At 37.8% G+C, this 19,376-nt stretch overlaps 1 protein-coding gene across 11 annotated transcripts in view; it reads right to left on the bottom strand.

Moving 5' to 3' along the window:
- The window catches only part of NBEA (neurobeachin), a 673,417-nt gene that overhangs the window by 253,354 nt on the left and 400,687 nt on the right, over positions 1–19,376 (bottom strand). For all 11 annotated transcript variants that reach the window (XM_027557433.1, XM_027557431.1, XM_027557423.1 and 8 more), the window contains one exon: positions 3,614–3,738. In XM_027557433.1, the coding sequence (XP_027413234.1) occupies positions 3,614–3,738 (125 nt within the window). The remainder of the gene's footprint in view (positions 1–3,613; positions 3,739–19,376) is intronic.

Consider the following 19,376-nt stretch of genomic DNA (forward strand, 5'->3'; position numbering starts at 1 on the left):
TCAACCACTTGTAAAAGAAAGGTTCGATGCATGATACTGGATGCTTGGGGCTGGTGCACTGGGACAACCCAGAGGGATGGTATGGGGAGGGAGGAGGGAGGAGGGTTCAGGATGGGGAACACATGTATACCTGTGGCAGATTCATTTTGATATTTGGCAAAACTAATACAATTATGTAAAGTTTAAAAATAAAATAAAATTAATTAAAAAAAAAAGAATGAAACTAGAACACTTTCTAACACCATACACAAAAATAAACTCAAAATGGATTAAAGATCTCAACGTAAGACCAGAAACTATAAAACTCCTAGAGGAGAACATAGGCAAAACACTCTCTGACATACATCACAGCAGGATCCTCTATGACCCACCTCCCAGAATATTGGAAATAAAAGCAAAAATAAACAAATGGGACCTAATTAAACTTAAAAGCTTCTGCACATCAAAGGAAACTATTAGCGAGGTAAAAAGGCAGCCTTCAGAATGGGAGAAAATAATAGCAAATGAAGCAACTGACAAACAACTAATCTCAAAAATATACAAGCAACTCCTACAGCTCAACTCCAGAAAAATAAATGACCCAATCAAAAAATGGGCCAAAGAACTAAATAGACATTTCTCTAAAGAAGACATACAGATGGATAACAAACACATGAAAAGATGCTCAACATCACTCATTATCAGAGAAATGCAAATCAAAACCACTATGAGGTACCATTTCACACCAGTCAGAATGGCTGCCATCCAAAAGTCTACAAGCAATAAATGCTGGAGAGGGTGTGGAGAAAAGGGAACCCTCTTACACTGTTGGTGGGAATGCAAACTAGTACAGCCACTATGGAGAACAGTGTGGAGATTCCTTAAAAAACTGGAAATAGAACTGCCTTATGATCCAGCAATCCCACTGCTGGGCATACACACTGAGGAAACCAGAAGGGAAAGAGACACGTGTACCCCAATGTTCATCGCAGCACTGTTTATAATAGCCAGGACATGGAAGCAACCTAGATATCCATCAGCAGATGAATGGATAAGAAAGCTGTGGTATATATACACAATGGAGTATTACTCAGCCATTAAAAAGAAAACATTTGAATCAGTTCTAATGAGGTGGATGAAACTGGAGCCTATTATACAGAGTGGAGTAAGCCAGAAAGAAAAACACCAATACAGTATACTAACGCATATATATGGAATTTAGAAAGATGGTAACAATAACCCTGTGTATGAGACAGCAAAAGAGACACTGATGTACAGAACAGGCTTATGGACTCTGTTGGAGAGGGAGAGGGTGGAATGATTTGGGAGAATGGCATTGAAACATGTATAATATCATGTATGAAACGAGTTGCCAGTCCAGGTTCGATGCACGATACTGGATGCTTGGGGCTGGTGCACTGGGACGACCCAGAGGGATGGTATGGGGAGGGAGGTGGGAGGAGGGTTCAGGATGGGGAACACATGTATACCTGTGGCGGATCCATTTCGATATTTGGCAAAACTAATACAATACTGTAAAGTTTAAAAATAAAATAAAATTAAAAAAAATACATATTGTTTTCAGATGTTTCTAATTTCAAATGAGATGAATTCAATATGAATTGATGAAAATGCCTAAATGGATGTATATAAAATAAAGTTTTAAAAATTTTAAATTCATATTATAAAGCATGCAGTTTTAAGTAGATATTTTTAAGAATTTCTTTTGTAGGACATAAAGGTAACAACTCATTTTAAGTTGCTGTTAATTCCTTAGGTATCAGAATCCTTAGGTGATTTTTTTTTTTTGAGTTGATTAAAGAAATCACCTGCAGTACAAGTCAACTATAATATATATATATTATATATATATATATATATATATATGTTTTAGCACTGTCTCTCTTGTAGTTACTTTTACTGTATAGTATTATTTTAGGTATAATAGTTTTTGGGCTTCCCTGGTGGCTCAGACTTCCCTGGTGGCTCAGACTTCTGCAGTGCAGAAGACTGGGGCTCAGTCTCTGGGTCAGGAAGGTCCCCTGGAGAAGGGAATGGCTACCCACTCCAGTATTCTTGCCTGGAGAATTCCATGGACAGAGGAGCCTGGAATCCTCACATATTTATTTTTGTTGTGATCCTCAGTAAACTATATCAATTCACAGACTATTTATACAGTAAATTTTCAAAGCTGTGTACATTTTCTATTAAGGTTACATATTTTCTCTATTTAATCTATCAGAACATGAATTGCATCCTCTGCTACATATTATTAAGGTAAATTTTAAAACACATGGCTCACTATTGTGTGTTGGTGTTGTTTTGTCACTATGTAAAGTTCAACTCTTTTGTGACCCCACAGACTGTAGCCCACCAGGCTTCTCTGGCCATGGGATTTTCCAGGCAAGAGTACCGGAGTGAGTTGACATCTCCCACTCCAGGGGATGTTCTGAACCAGGGATAGAATCCTCGTCTTTACCACTGAGCCACCTGGGAAGCCCCATGGCTCACTTATTACTCTCAAATAAATTAAAAAAAAATAACAAAAATCAAGTGACTGTGAGAATAAAAATAGTTAATAACAAAAATATATGGACAGTATTCAATTACAGTATTTTCCAAGGGTATGTGGTTTATAAAACTGTGACATGATCAATCAAACTTAAATTTCTTAGACTATTTAAAATTAGGTGCACAGACAGAATAGCCCTATGTACACTTTTTGGTGGACAGAAATCTAAAGTATTTAGATTTTTTAAATTAAATTTATTAATTTTAATTTTTATTAAATTACAAAAAATTTTGTAATTTAAAAAAATTGTATTTTTATTAAATTTTTATTTAATTACAAAAGCAGCATTTTTATTAAATTACAAAAAATATTTTGATATTTACTATTTTATTGCACATTTTATAAAGGACAATTTAGGATGCAAGTCTACTGTAGTGTGATAGCTCATGCTATCTTTAATATAGGATGGTATTTATCAAACTTTATTTGCAGTTGGAGGATTGTGAACTTACATGGGCATATGGAGGCATTATTTATTTTATTAGACTGAAAATGATAGAATAGAATAGGGTTAAAATAGAGAATGCCATATAGTGAGATTATTAATAAGATATTTAAATACTCAAGTATGTGCAGGTATATGTGTATATACATAACAGTATACATGTTTGTATATATTTTTCATGTATACTCACACAGTGTACATATGTACACATACCCACACAAATTATACATAAAAATATATAAATTTGAATACACAGTTACAATAGTAAATTTTTTAAGTGAAAAAAATCTGAAAGACCAAAGTTTGAAACATGCTGAAAAGGAAAATGACTCTACTCTTGTTTTAGGCTCTGTGAGAAGGTGGGGGGTAATAACCAATTATGTAAAGTCTTCCTAATCTATTACAAAGAAGCTGAAGAGTCTAACGTACATCAAGTGGGAGAAATACTGGGTTAACTAAGTGTAACCTAAATGATGCTGCACAATAAAGTAGAATGTAACATTTTTGACTTACGACATGGAGAACCTGAAAAGGTGCTGAAAGAAAAAAGAACTATCAACCACAGAGAGTCACCTCACATGGAGGAGCATTCCAGTGTAAGAGGCACCAGTACTCACCGTACTCTATCGCAGCTTTGAGCAACGCTTCAGCATGAGTGGAGCCAAAGGCATTACGGACAAACCGTCTCCTTCGACGAAGATCATCTTCCCAGTAATCCAAACGCCAAAAATCATGCAATTGGCTAAGAATGGGAACATGAAAAATAAGAATGATTATTAATAATGATGTATAACTGGAAATACACTTTTTTAAGTTATATGAATTAACAGACTGTTTACACAAAAAAATTTAAAAGCTTTACACACTTTCTTTTTATTAGGATTAAATATTATCTGGAGACCTGGGTTCAGTCTCTGGGTTGGGAAGATCCCCTGGAGAAGCAAAAGGTTATCCACTCCAGTATTCTGGCCTGGAGAGTTCCATGGACTGTATAGTCCATGGGGCTGCAAGGAGTCGGACATGACTGAGCAACTTTCACACATTCAACCCCTCAAGAACGTGAATGGCATTATATATTATATATTATGGTAAATCTAACTCTTAATAACGAATACAATTAAATCTTTATTTCTTTAGTCTCATTGGAAAATTAAGGTAACTTTTGAGATATTTCTGTTTTACAACTGCATTTGTATACTTATGTTTTCTCTGCAAATGAACAAACTTAAAACAGTAACATTCTCATATTTTAGGCATTATAACATTCAGGTCTGCTTTCCATACAATGTTCCTTCTTTTACTAAAAACATTAATCACTGGGAGTTTAGAACAAATGCAGCATCAAATTACAAGTATTAATGGCATAGTTTGCATTCTTTTACACTGTTTTTAACAAGGCTTGTAAATCACAGGATAGACCTCACTACAAATAGTTTGCAATTTAATGACCATGGTTTCTTAGTAACTGAATTAAGAACTATAAAATATTGCCCACTTGGATTTGGTGGAACAATGATTAAAATAATGTGCTGAAATATTCATTGAAATAATTCCCTACTGCCCACAGCAACCTAAGAAAAGTGCAATTTTATCCATTATTAATAATACTGAATTAGAGCTGCAAAAAATTCCAGTATGTGGTAATTGTCTTGGTAAATTATTATTCTAACGCTCACAGAGTCCTTGGATGATTTTACAGCTTTCAGCTAATATAAACCATTAACAATCATGGCCATCATTGGGTAACACTGTCTAAACTATGTTACACTTTAAACCAATATTAAAAATCTACGTGATATTAGAGAAAACAACTGAAATATATTTGTTGTATATTGATGGAACATTTTACGATATCACTTTTAAGTTCAATTTAGTTTTGTAAACATTAGTGATAAATGCTGCTGCTTGAAAAGTCTGTTTCTCTCTGTATAATACTTGGAGACATATACTCAAAAGATAATATCAACATTCTGACTTTCCTGAGCATCACCACTCATAAAAACATATAAAATGCTTTCACAGAAGGTTCAATTTCAGTTTTTACTTTGATATTTTATTATACGAGAACACTGTGCTTGATTAAGGCAGAAACCATACAATTTGCTCATCATTATCTCTCTAGCACAATGTCTGGCACATACTATGATTTTAATAAGCATTCAATGAATTAATTTAAAACAATTTTTGTTACTTTGAAAATCTGCAGAAAATCATATTCATTGAGAACAAAAATTTTACATTTTATGGCTATTTGATTTTTTCTATAACTTAATTGTAAAAGGACATATCAATATAAGGGATACATAAAAACATTAAAATTATAATCATTTAAAGTGTATTTTAATATACTTGTTTTTCTAAACATATTATTTTTCTGTCACAATAAGGATTACCTGTTGATTAATTATTACAAATAGTGTACCTCTGTCATTAATTTAAAACAGGATAATTTCTTTCCCTACAAACGCAAATTAATTCTAATAGTTTGAGGAAGACCACTTGCTATACTGATTTTCCTTAAAAGTATGTTAAATTTAAGTAACCAATTTGACGTGCAGAAACCTGATATCTGATGTTTTCGCCAGTTTCTAACCACAGACATACTTTCCTCTATTCGTGCAATTAAATGTAACTTAAAAATAAATTGGATGATACAAAACAAAAATAACAAAATTCTGAATGGAGCATGGAAGGCAGACAGGTTAAGGACCACAGGGCCTGAGAACAACAAAGTGGTGAGTTCCTCCCTGGTTTATTTTTTTTGTCTCAGATACCCTAGATTTAGAGGCAAAGAAGCTAGCAATCCAGACAGGACAACAGGTACAGAAACAAAAAAAAAAAAAAAAAAGGAAAAGCCCCATAAAAGCATGTTTCTCTAGCAGAAAGATGAAGAAAAGGGCATCCAGGAAGACAGGAAACTTGATGACAATTGCTGTACTCCAACCAAACACCATAGAGAAGCTATGTTCCCCACAGACACACACTAGCAGAGGATGAGTAGAGAATGTAGATCTGAAACCTCATGATGGTCTAATGGGGTGCCCTCACATCCACACTGGGGTGGTGATATCAGAGAAAGTGAAAGAAGGAGCCAGGACTCTCATCTCTGCTGGTTGCTGACCAGGTGCCCCACCCTCAAGGGGTCAGTGGAGAACACGTGGAGAGCCTGCATTTCCTTCCCCTATGGACAGAATGAGGCATCCTTCTCCCTTTCCTATGGGATGGTATTGGAAGGAGGCACAGTAGAGTCAGGACTTCTACTACTAACGGAAAGCAATGAGGCTACCCCCCCAATAGTGGACAGCATGTGGGGAGCTGGAACTCCCACCCCTGGCAAGCAGTAATAAAGAGTTGCCCACTCCCTCGATGTCAGTGGAGGGGAAGTGAGGAACCTAGATTGCTATCTCCACCTGGTGGTGAAGAGGCTGTTCTCCCCACCTGCCCTGGTGGAGCGATGTAAGAGAAAGTCATCTAAAATAGAAGAGTTAAATGAGATAAAAATATCTCAGAAAATAATAACTTAAAACATGTTTCAATTTCAAATTACTTGTTATACCATGAATCTGGAAGATCTCAAATGGAATGTAAAAAAATCATCAATAGATGCCAATGCTGAGATGATAAGGATATTAGAATTTCCTGACAAGGATTTTAAACCAGCCATGATGAAAAAGGCTAGGCTTCAGTGAGCAATTAGGAACATACTTGAAAGAAAAAAACAGGGAAAGACTCAGCAAACAGTTCCAGCAAAATAAATAAATAAATAAAACAGATGATATAAAGAGGTACCAAATGGAAATTTAAGAACTATTAAATATAGTGAAAAAAATAAAAACCTTAGTAGATGGGTTTAACAGAAGAATGAAGGGGACAGAAGAAAAAAAATATTTAGTTAACCAGAGGATAGAACAATAGAAATTAACCAATCTGAATAGTAGAGAGTAAACAGACTGAAAAAAATTGAACAGCGCCTCAGAGATTTATGGATTACAACATCTAACATTTGGGTTATTGGAGTCCTGGAAGGAGATGAGAAAGAAAGCAGGACTAAAATAGAGTCTGAAGAAATAATGGCTCAGTACTTCCCAAATTTGAAAAAAAGAAAAACATAAATGTGCATAGATTTATGAAGCTGAGTGAACATAAGAAACACACAGAAGCACAGTAAACCCAAAGAAATATTTGCTAAGACATGCTATAATTAAAGTTCTGAAAAATAAGGACATAGGAAAATGTAAAAGGCAGCCAGAGAAAAATGACATCTCTTCCATAGAGGTAAAGCAATTAGAATGACAGCATATTTCACATTCAAAGCTATGGTGGTCAGGGGAAGTGTAAAATTTTTGCTATGTGCTAAAAGCAATGTCAACCCAGAATCCTACAAACAGTGAAAATATGCTTTAGGAATAAAGAAGAAATGAAAATATTTTCAGACAATGAAAAAGAATTTGTCAGTCTCAGAACTAGTCTAAAACAATGGCTAATGGCAATCATAAACACAGGGAAGCAAAAACAGGCTTTACTTTTCCTCAAGTGTTCTCAAAATTGAGAACACAATTTTGCTTTTGAAGCAAAAATTACAACACTGCCTCATGTGGCAGTTGTGCCTGAATTGTGTACAGAGGTAATGTTTAAAACAAATATAAATGAGTGAGGGTAAAGTGATGTAAGGGTTTCACTGATGGTTCAGCTGGTAAAGAACCTGCCTCCCAAAGCAGGAGACACAAAGAACGTGAGTTTCACCCCGAATCACGAAGATCTCCTGAAGGAAATGGCAACCAACTCCAGTATTCTTGACTGGAGAATTTCACAGACAGAGGAGCCTGGTGAGCTACAGATCATGGGGTTGCAAAGAGTATGATATAACTGAGTGCACACACACACACACACACACACACACACACACACACACAGGTAAAAATTTCTATACTTCACTTGGATTTGTAAAATGACACCACAAGTAGACTGTGATGAGCTATGTAGATAGAATGTAATAATTAGAGCAACCTGATTATTGAGCTATGGATGGAGGTTCATGACATTATACAGGTGACAGGGATTAAGACCATCCCCAAGAAAAAGAAATGCAAAAAAGCAAAATGGCTGTCTGAGGAGGCCTTACAAACAGCTGTGAAAAGAAGAAAAGTGAAAAGCAAAGGAGAAAAGGAAAGATATACTCATTTGAATGCAGAGTTCCAAAGAATAGCAAGGAGAGATAAGAAAGCCTTCCTCAGTGATCAATGCAAAGAAATAGAGGAAAACAATAGAATGGGAAAGACTAGAGAGCTCTTTAAGAAAATTCGAGATACCAAGGGAACATTTCATGCAAAGATGGGCTCGATAAAGGAGGGAAATGGTATGGACCTAACAGACGCAGAAGATATTAAGAAGAGGTGGCAAGAATACACAGAAGAACTGTACCAAAAAGTTCTTCATGATCCAGATAATCACGATGGTGTGATCACTCACCTAGAGCCAGACATCCTGGAATGTGAAGTCAACTGGGCCTTAGGAAGCACCACTATGAACAAAGCTAGTGGAGGTGATGGAATTCCAGTTGAGCTATTTCAAATCCTGAAAGATGATGCTGTGAAAGTGCTGCACTCAACATGCCAGCAAATGTGGAAAACTCAGCAGTGGCCACAGGACTGGAAAAGGTCAGTTTTCATCCCATTCCCAAAGAAAGGCAATGCCAAAGAATGTTCAAACTACCACACAATTGCACTCATCTCACACTCTAGTAAAGTAACGCTCAAAATTCTCCAACCCAAGCTTCAACAATATGTGAACTCTGAACTTCCAGATGCTCAAGCTGGTTTTAGAAAAGACAGAGGAATCAGAGATCAAATTGCCCACATCTGCTGGATCATCAAAAAAGCAAGAGAGTTCCAGAAAAACATTTATTCCTGTTTTATTGACTATGCCAAAGCCTTTGACTGTGTGGATCACAATAAACTGTGCAAAATTCTTAAAGAGATGGGAATACCAGACCACCTGACCTGCCTCTTGAGAAATGTGTATGCAGGTCAAGAAGCAACAGTTAGAACTGGACATGGAACAACGGATTGGTTCCAAATAGGAAAAGCAGTAGGTCAAGGCTGTATATTGTCACCCTGCTTATTTAACTTCTATGCAGAGTACATCATGAGAAATGCTGGGCTGGAGGAAGCACAAGCTGGAATCAAGACTGCCAGGAGAAATATCAATCACCTCAGATACACAAATGACACCACCCTTATGGCAGAAAGTGAAGAAGAACTAAAGAGCCTCTTGATGAAAGTGAAAGAGGAGAGGGAAAAAGTTGGCTTAAAGCTCAACATTCAGAAAACGAAGATCATGGCATCTGGTTCCACCACTTCATCATAAACAGATAGGGAAACAATGGTAACAGTGACAGACTTTATTTTCTTGGGCTCCAAAATCACTACAGACGGTGACTGCAGTCATGAAATTAAAAGATGCTTATTCCTTGGAAGGAAAGTTTTGATCAATCTAGACAGCATATTAAAAAGCAGAGACATTACTTTATCAACAGAGGTCCGTCTCATTAAGGCTATGGTTTTTCCTGTAGTCATGTATGGATGTGAGAGTTGGACTATAAAGAAAGCTGAGCGCTGAAACATTGATGCTTTGGAACTGTGGTGTTGTAGAAGACAAGAGTCTTTTGGACTGCAAAGAGATCCAACAAGTCCATCCTAAAGGAGATCAATCCTGAGTGTTCATTGGAAGGACTGAGTTGAAGCTGAAATTCAAATATTTTGGCCACCTGATATGAAGAGCTGACTCATTTGAAAAGACCCTGATGCTGGGAAAGATTGAAGATTGGAGGAGAAGGGGACAACAGAGGATGAGATGATTGAATGGCATCACCAACTCAATGTAGGTGAGTTTGAGTAGACTCTGGGTGTTGATGATGACCAGGGAGGCCTGGCGTGCTGTGGTCCATGGGGTCGCAAAGAGTTGGACACTACTGAGAGACCAACTGAACTGAACTGAATTATTGAGCAACCTAATTAGAGCAACACTAAAAAGCTATACAAAGACATATGTTAAAAATGACTATAGCTAATGAACTATCAGAAAGAGAAATTAAGAAAAACCCCATTCACAACTATGTCAAAAAGAATACCTAGGAATAAAATTAGTCAAAGAGGTGAAAGACCTGTATGATGAAAACAAAGACACTGAAGAAAGAAATTGAAGTAGAGACAAAAAAAATATTATATTCCATGCTCACAGATTGAAAGAATTGATTCTGTTGAAATGTTCCTATTATCCAAAGCAATCTACAGATTCAATGCAATCTCTATCAAAATTACAATGGTATTTTTCACAAAAATAGAACATAGAATCCTAAGATTTGTATGGAACCACAAATGGCCCAAATAGACAAAGCAATCCTGAGAGAGAGATCGCAAAGCTGGAAGTGTCATGCTTCCTGACTTCAAACTATATTACAAAGCTATACGAACCAAGACAGTATGATATTGAGATAAAAACAGACACACAGCTTAATGAAACAGAATAGAGAGCCCAGAAATAAATCGACATATTTTTTTATCTCAGTTAATTTATGGCCAAGGAGACAATACACAATGGAAAAAAGACAGTCTCTATGAAAAATGGTGCTGGGAGAACTGAACAGCCATATGCAAAAGAAAGCTAGACCAACCTTACATGATACATGAAAATTAACTAAAAATGAGTCAAAGGCTTTAAAACGTAAGACCTGAAACCATAAAACTCTTAGAAGGAAACACAGGCAGTAAGCTCCTTGATATCTGTCTTGGCAATGAGTTTCTGAATTTGATATCAAAAGATCCCTTGCTGGCACTAGTGGTAAAGAACTTGCCTGCCAGTGTAGGAGACATAAGAGACATGGGTTTGATCCCTGGGTCAGGGAGATCCCCTGGAGAAAGACAAGGCAACCCACTCCAGTATTCTTGCCTAGAGAATCCTCACAGACAGGGGAGACTGGAGGGCTGCAGTTCATAGGGTCAGAAAGAGTTGGATACGACTGAAGTGACTTAGCACACATCGAAAGCAAAGGCAGTGATAAAAACAAACAAGTGGAACTAAATCAAACTAAAAAGTTTCTGCATAGAAAAAAATCAATAAAATGAAAAGGCAGCCTACCAAATCAGAAAAAATACTAGGGAACCATATTTCTATATCTGATGAGAGATTAATATCCAAAATGTATCATGAACTTGTAAAACAAAACAACAAAAACACCAAACAACCTGATTGAAAAATGGGCAGAGGATCTGAATAGACCATAATAATAAAAACGTTTTCATCTGTAATTTCTAAAATCTATTATCTTTTTTTTTCTTTTTTTTGAGGGAAGTGGGAATTGAGAAAATTCAGATATTTATTCTCTCATTTGTTCTTCTGGTATTTTCCCTATTTTCTGTGTGGAAATTATCTTGATATTACTGAGAGTCTGGTCTTTGATCATTTGCAGGATTTTCAATATTTGAACAGACATAAACTCTTTAAAAAACCCCAAAGTTCTGTTTCCTTTGAATCATGCTTGTTTTTCTGTTTATAATTTAAAGATAGTGTGAGTACAAGACAGGTATTGAGAGTTGTGCTTTCAACTCTGAGCAAAGAGTATCATCCATTAAAATGAATATTCACTTATTTTGTTCTCTCCTTTCTTCAATGTTTTCATTCAAAAATATATTTACTGAGTACTTATCCTGTATTAGGCAATGTTCTTGGTGTTGAAGATATATTTTAGCAGATTAATATGTATAAGATATATTCCTTTCCTTTTATTCTCACTCATGTTATTCATCCTGCTTTCCCACTGAAATTGAATATGTATTATTGACGCTTTAACTAAATCACTCCTCTATCACACCTCTTATTTAATATTTCAATAGATGCATTTAGCTATATTCTTCTGTAACATGTGAACTATTCCAGGAAAAAAGATAATAGAGACTACTCTAATTTTTAAATTTTTAATTCAAATTTTAAAATTTTAATTAAAACATAATTAACTTAAAAAAAATTAACTTTAAAACTACTCTAAGTTTTCAGTAAGTTTTAACCCTAGATGTGATTAATAATTTGCAAGCACCATCAAAAATTTTTACTCTGTGATGTACCTATTTAGGTGACTAAATTTTGAGTACTCTAAGAGATTCTTTTAATACCTTACATAAGGTCAACAAGCACTTCTCTTCTTGAAGGAGCGCTCATTTAGACTTCCTGCACTTGGAGAGCAGTCAGGTGGACACACAGCGGACCCACCGTGCCATCGCTCTCATGGTTGTGCAGGTAGTCATGCTGCACTGAAATTTCACTTGTATGTGCAAGTTTATAGCAGCTATGAGCTCATGTGTGAAAGCTCTAATGATGTCAGCTGGGAGGATGAATGTGCTATCATACGTACTATTTCCCAATATTTATATATTTTGGTCCTTATAGCTTTGTTTTGCCTTTCAAGACTGACTGTAGAAACACTGAGCATTATATATACATTTTATTCATGATTGTGATTTTACAAGTATAGTACATAATTGCCAGAAAAGAGGAGGTAAAGAGCCAGTAATTAACGAAGGGAAGATTCCCAGTTAGGTTGTATTATGATAATTAACGTCACTATCAATGTAACACTGTTCACTAATTGGAATTTGGTGTTATTTTAGCACAAACAGGGTTCAGGAAGCATCACTTTTCTCCAGGAAATTTCTGATAGTTATATTTTAGACTTATTAGAATGCACTCAATCTTCTTAAAAAGGATATCCCCCCTCCCCATCCCCGACCCCGGCCAGGAATCAATCACCTTCCTAAGCTAGGAGGAAAAATGAATTTACCTGGTGAGGCATAATTGAACAGTTAATTGGTTACTTGATATTTGATAACAAAAACTATCCAGCGGAGCAGACAAAAGAGTAAAAGGAACAAAAGAATACTTTGCTAAACATACACACAAAATACAGTCAGAATTGAATTTTGGCTTGGCTAGAGAACTGGTGGTGATCACTTGAGCTCAAGGTTTCTGGGCATGACGTAATTCTGTCAAGATCGACCAAAAACACAAATGCTAACAGACTAATAGTTAAAAATTGTTATCCTTTCCTCCTCCAAACACACTGTAGATGGCATTCCTCCATCTGTTTGGAAATAAAATGTCAGATGTGAGTCACTTCCAGACAAAAGTTTTAAGAGTCAGTGGGAATTTATTGTGTTCCCCTCCCTTTGTCGTAGCCAACAAGAAAACAAGCACTGATGTGGAGTCTCCATCATTTTCCATCCCTGAGTGCCTTCAATGTGCAAAGCTTCCCTATTGTCCCAGGCTGAACATGTAGCATGAAGGAAAAATAAACCTTAATTGTGTTGAACTGAGATTTGAAGGTCCTATGTCACTGTTATCTAACTCCAGAACTGAGTAAGCTCCTAGAATAATAATACTTACAGAAGGGCCAGTATTTACTGAGAGATTATGGTATTCCAGGTACTTTTCTAAGTATTGTGTATGCATTAAGTCATTTACTCTCCATAAATTCTGAACATTTTACAAGTGAAGAAATGGAGGTGCAGAAAGCTGAATGGAGCGCCCAAGATTAAGCAACCAGTAGGTGGCAGAAGTATCTGTCCTCACCCCAGCTGACTTCTTAGCTTACACCACACTGCCTCTAACAGTAGAGAGAGCAACCAAGAAATGAACTATCTTGTGGCTATTACTCTGAAAGTAATGTCCGACTTCTGTCGTGTCCGACTCTGTGCGACCCCATGGACTGTAGCCCACTAGGCTCCTCTGTCCATGGGATTCTCTAGGCAAGAATACTGGAGTGGGTTGCCATTCCCTTCTCCATAGATGAATATAAAGACATGATTCCTATCTTTGTGCAGTTTGTAGTCCATTTCATAATGCAAATAAATTTATAAGTTTTTTTTTTTGTAAGTGTTAAAAAGGAAAGAGATGAGATAAATTCTCTTTAATAAAAATGGGGGAAACAATTTACTGTATAAGTGGATGTGCCAGTACACAAGCATGACTATGCCAATGAAACATGATAACAAAGTATGTTGGAAAAACAAATTCTGTATTTATTGGCACTTAGTCCTCCTCCGTAAGAAAAATCATCAACCTTTTATTTAACATGTCTGGTGTGCTATTGAGTTAATTCCTAGTGATCTACACTACATCAATGTTATGTGTGTGTACACACATGCACTCTAAAGTATAAATCAACATAGATAAATTTGACCTATGTCTAGCTGTTAGTACTGTTCTGACCCTCCTATGTATTACTAAGCACTTCTCCCAAAGTTTCATTTCTCTGACACTTTTACATCCTCTCTGACCTGAGGCTGTGTATTATATTTGGTGATTTAAATGACAAAGTGATTGGTGATACTTCTAAAAAATGCATCCTTCCTGTCTTTGAAAAGTGTACCCTCGCATCCTGACACTGTAAAGTCAGTATACAAAGCCAAATCCTAGACTCTGGTCCAGGGTTTTCAAGCCAGGCTAGTTTGTTCCCTCACCCTGCATTACTGAACCTGAAAAGAAAGACAGGATTCCAAATACATCACGGGGGATGCATTCCAACGTCTGTCCATGTCATTTGTTCCCATGCATACCAGTGGGGAGTAGTTACTGTGAATGATGATTTTTGAGACACTCTCTGAAACATTTTGGATTCACAGAGAGGGAGACAGTGACTGATGAATGTATGGGAATTAAACCAGGCTTCCAATTAAATTTAATGAAGCTTTAAATGAAAAAAAAAAAAAAGTGAATACTATTAACCTGGTTGGGAAGATTACCTGGAGTAGGAAATGGCAACCTGCTTCAGTCTTCTTGCCTGGAAAATTTCATGGACAGAGGAGCCCGGTGGGCTACAGTCCATGGGGTCGCAAAGAGTCAGACACAACTGTGCAGCTGAGCATGCACACACATGTAGATTGCACAAGCCATACTTAATAATGAGAAAAGCCTTGTTAGCAGCCAAATCGAATACCTTAAAGGCATGAAGAAGAAAGTGGGTAGGAAAGTCAACTTTTTGCTTAAAATTTTGTTTCCATTACAGGTTTCTTACTTTAATCAGAGTTAAGTCTAACTTTCTCTTAATGTTGCTACTCTTCAGGATGGTTCCATGGTAGCTTATGCTACCCTCTCCCTTCCATTTCCACTGTATTGTTTACTGCAGTGACAATCTGTTGAACCTCTTTTCATCTTGTTTGCTCCTAATTTACATTTTTAATAAAAAAAAAGAAAAAGGTAGTATCATTTGGTTATAGTATAACAGTATAATCTTAGTCCTAGTGCATGAAAAGTAAAAGCTTTCAGCATAAAATACACTGCACAAGAAAACCCTTAGTTTATTCAAGGTGACCTTTGAAAAGCCACAGTGATGTCGCCCAGTAATTTTAAAGAGATATATTTATACTGTAAATTTGAAGGTAGCCAGATATCTATTTGATAAAGGGCAGAACAAATCATTCAAGAAAATATCACTCTGTCCTTAAAGTAATTAATCATATCTGATGGCTTATATTTCTTTATTATTTATTATTGTTGAATGAGAAGTCTTCTAATCGAGTACTGTATGTTTTAATTGATTCTCTAATTTGCATTTTGCTTTCTTCAGGGAAAGCAGTTTTTTTGAGGACAAAAATGTTATCCTTTTGCTTTTCGGGTGCACCAACGCTCCTTATGAGCCTGTTTTTTCGGTATTGTAAGGAATACAGTGGTTTTGAGTCTTTAAGGGATAGTTTTCCATGTGAAAATGAGATGAGAAAAATAAGCCCATAAGCATCTGGTCAGGTTCTCTGTAATTTTGGAAGACACGAGAGCAGCTACTTTAGGTGTGGTGTCCAAGAAATTGGGCTCAATTCTTACAAAATACTTATTTACAATGTTTGTAAATTCTGAATCTCCACTAAAGGAAGAGGAACAAATACAGCTGTCGAGTATCTAGCAGAGAGTTAGAGCTGGTTCTTGAGCTTTCTGTAACCAAAAGCTGAAGATGAAGGGCCTCCCCATTGGAGTCTTATTAACTCCTTTCCTGTAAGGGTTACCTTTACCAACGAGGTTGACCGGGTGAGATCAGAAGAGGTGTTCAGTTCAGTTGCAGAGTTGTGTCTGACTCTTTGCGACCCCATGAACTGTAGCACAACAGGCTTCCCTGTCAATCATCAACTTCCAGAGCCTACTCAAATTCATGTCCATTGCGTCAGTGATGCCATCCAACCATCTCATCCTCTGTCATCTGCTTCTCTTCCACCTTCAGTCTTTCCCAGCATCAGGATCTTTTCCAATGAGTCAGTTCTTCACATTAGGTGGCCACAGTATTGGAGTTTCAGCTTCAGCATCAGTCCTTCCAATGAATATTCAGGACTGATTTCCTTTAAGATGGACTGGTTTGATCCCTTTCAGCCCAAGGGACACTCAAGAGTCTTCTCCAACACCACACTTCAAAAGCATCAATTCTTCTGCACTCAGCTTTCTTTATAGTCCAACTCTCACATCCATACATGACTATTGGAAAAACCATACCTTTGACCTGGCAGACCTTTGTTGGTAAAGTAATGTCTCTGCTTTTTAATATGTTGTCTAGGTTGGTCATAGCTTTTCTTCCAAGGAGAAAGTGTCTTTTAACTTCATGGCTGCAGTCACCATCTGCAGTGATTTTGGAGCCCGAGAAAATAGTCTCTCATTGTTTCCCCATCTAGTTGCCATGAAGTGATGGGACCGGATGCCATGATCTTACTTTTTGAATGTTGAGTTTTAAGCCAACTTTTTCACTCTCCTCTTTCACTTTCATCAAGAGGCTCTTTAGTTCTTCTTCACTTTCTGCCATAAAGGTGGTGCCATCTGGGTATCTGAGGTTATTGATATTTCTCCTGGCAATCTTGATTCCAGCTTGTGCTTCATCCAGCCTGGAATTTTGCATGGTGTACTCTGCATATAAGTTAAATAAGCAAGGTGACAATATACAGCCTTGACGTACTCCTTTCCTGATTTGGAACCAGTCAGTTGTTCCACGTCCAGTTCCAACTGTTGCTTCTTAACCTGTATACAGATTTCTCAGGAGGAAGGTAAGGTGGTCTGGTATTCCCATCTCTTTAAGAATTTCCCACAGTTTGCTGTGATCCACACAGTCAAAGGCTTTGGTGTAGTCAATAAAGTAAAAGTAGATGTTTTTTGGAACTCTCTTGCTTTTTCGATGATCCAACGGATGTTGGCAATTTGATCTCTGGTTCCTCTGCCTTTTCTAAAACCAGCTTGAACATCTGGAAGTTCATGGTTCATATACTGTTGAAGCCTGGCTTGGAGAATTTTGAGGATTACTTTGCTAGTGTGTGAGATAAGTGCAATTTTGCAGGAGTCTGAATAATCTTTGGCATTGCCCTTCTTTGGGACTGGAATGAAAACTGACCTTTTCCAGTCCTGTGGCCACTGCTGAGTTTTCCACATTTGCTGGCATATTGAGTGCAGCACTTTTACAGCATCATCTTTTAGGATTTGAAATAGCTCAACTGGAATACCATCACCTCCACTAGCTTTGCTCGTAGTGATACTTCCACAGGCCTACTTGACTTTGCACTCCAGGATGTCTGGCTCTAGGTGAGTGATCACACCATCATGGTTATCTGGGTCATGAAGCTCTTTCTGTGTATTCTTGCCACCTCTTCTTAATATCTTCTGCTTCTGTTAGGTCCATACCATTTCTGTCCTTTATTGTATCCGTCTTTGCATGAAATGTTCCCTTGGTGGCTCTAATATTCTTGAAGAGCTCTCTAGTCTTTCCCATTCTATTGTTTTCCTCTATTTCTTTGCACTGATCACCGAGGAAGGCTTTCTTATCTCTCCTTGTTATTCTCTGGAACTCTGCTTTCAGATGCATATATCTTTCCTTTTCTCCTTTGCCTTTACCTTCTCTTCTTTTCTCAGCTCTTTGTAAGGCTTCCTCAGACAACCATTTTATCTTTTTGCATTTCTTTTTCTTGGGGATGTTCTTGATCACTGCCTCCTGTACAATGTCATGAACCTCTATCCATAGTTCTTCAGGCACTCTATCAGATCTAATCTCTTGAATCTATTTGTCACTTCTACTGTAAAATAGTAAGGGATTTGATTTAGGTCATACCTAAATGGTCTAGTGGTTTTCCCTACTTTCTTTAAGTCTGAATTTGGCAATAAGGAGTTCATGATCTGAGCTCAGAGGCAGAGAGGCAGACTTGCGACAGCCAGAGCTGGAAGGCAAGGGGTTGTTACAATCTCAGCCCCAGAGCCAGCATCTTCCACTAAACTGAGAGCAGGGTCCCAGCTGCTAACCACAGATTCCTGAGATCCTGGATGATTGACATCTACCAGGAGGGTCGCAGCCTGAGATCAGCTATCCAGAGGAGACACACGGCACACCCGGGAAACTAAGTGGCCGGGACTGGGGATGCGATTAAAATGCACGGTACACCTAGGACAGCGTGCTCACCAAAAACTTGGTCGCCTGAGCTGCTCAGACCTGAGAAGGGCACAAAACGCATGCCCAGCCCACAGAGACTGAGCCAGAACTGTGTCTGAGGGTCTCTTGTGGTGGTTTGGGTCAGCAGTGGCCTGCCACAGGGGCCTGCCACAGCAGACCTAGGCATGGCATAAGCCCTCTTGGAGGAGATCGTGATTAACCCCTCCATAGAACCACCAGAACTTACAGAGGACTGTGGAAACAGACTCTTGGAGTGCACAAACAAAACCTTGGGGGAACCAGGACCCAAGAGAAAGGAGCAGTGACCCCACAAGAAACTGACCCAGACATGCCCATGAGTGTCCAGGAGTCTCTGGCAGAGGTGTGGGTCAGCGGTGGCCTGATTGAGGGTCGGAGTCACTGAGTGCAGCAGTGCCTGCATGAGACCTTTTGAAGGAGGTCCTCATTATCTTCATTACCTCCACCATAGTTTGGCCTCAGGTCAAGCAACAGGGAGGGAACACAACCCCATCCATCACCAGAAAATTGGATTAATGATTTACTGAACCTGGCCCCACCTATCAGAACAAGACCCAGTTTCCCCCTCAGTCAGTCTCTCCCATCAGGAAGCTTCCATAAGCCTCTTATACTTCTCCATCAGAGGGCAGACAGACTGAAAACCACAATCTCAGAAAACTATCCAAACTGATCACATGTACCACAGCCTTGTCTAACTCAATGAAACTATGAGCCATGCCGTGTGGGGCCACCCAAGACAAACAGGTCATTTTGGAGTGTTCTGAGAAAACGTGGTCAACTGAAGAAGGGAATGGCAAACCACTTGAGTATTCTTGCCTTGAGAACCCCATGAACAGTATGAAAGGGCAAAAAGGTATGACACTAAGATGAATTCCCCAGGTCAGTAGATGCCTAATATGCTACTGGAG

The sequence above is a fragment of the Bos indicus x Bos taurus genome, chromosome 12 (genome assembly GCF_003369695.1).
Source record: "Bos indicus x Bos taurus breed Angus x Brahman F1 hybrid chromosome 12, Bos_hybrid_MaternalHap_v2.0, whole genome shotgun sequence".
Lineage (NCBI taxonomy): Eukaryota > Metazoa > Chordata > Mammalia > Artiodactyla > Bovidae > Bos > Bos indicus x Bos taurus.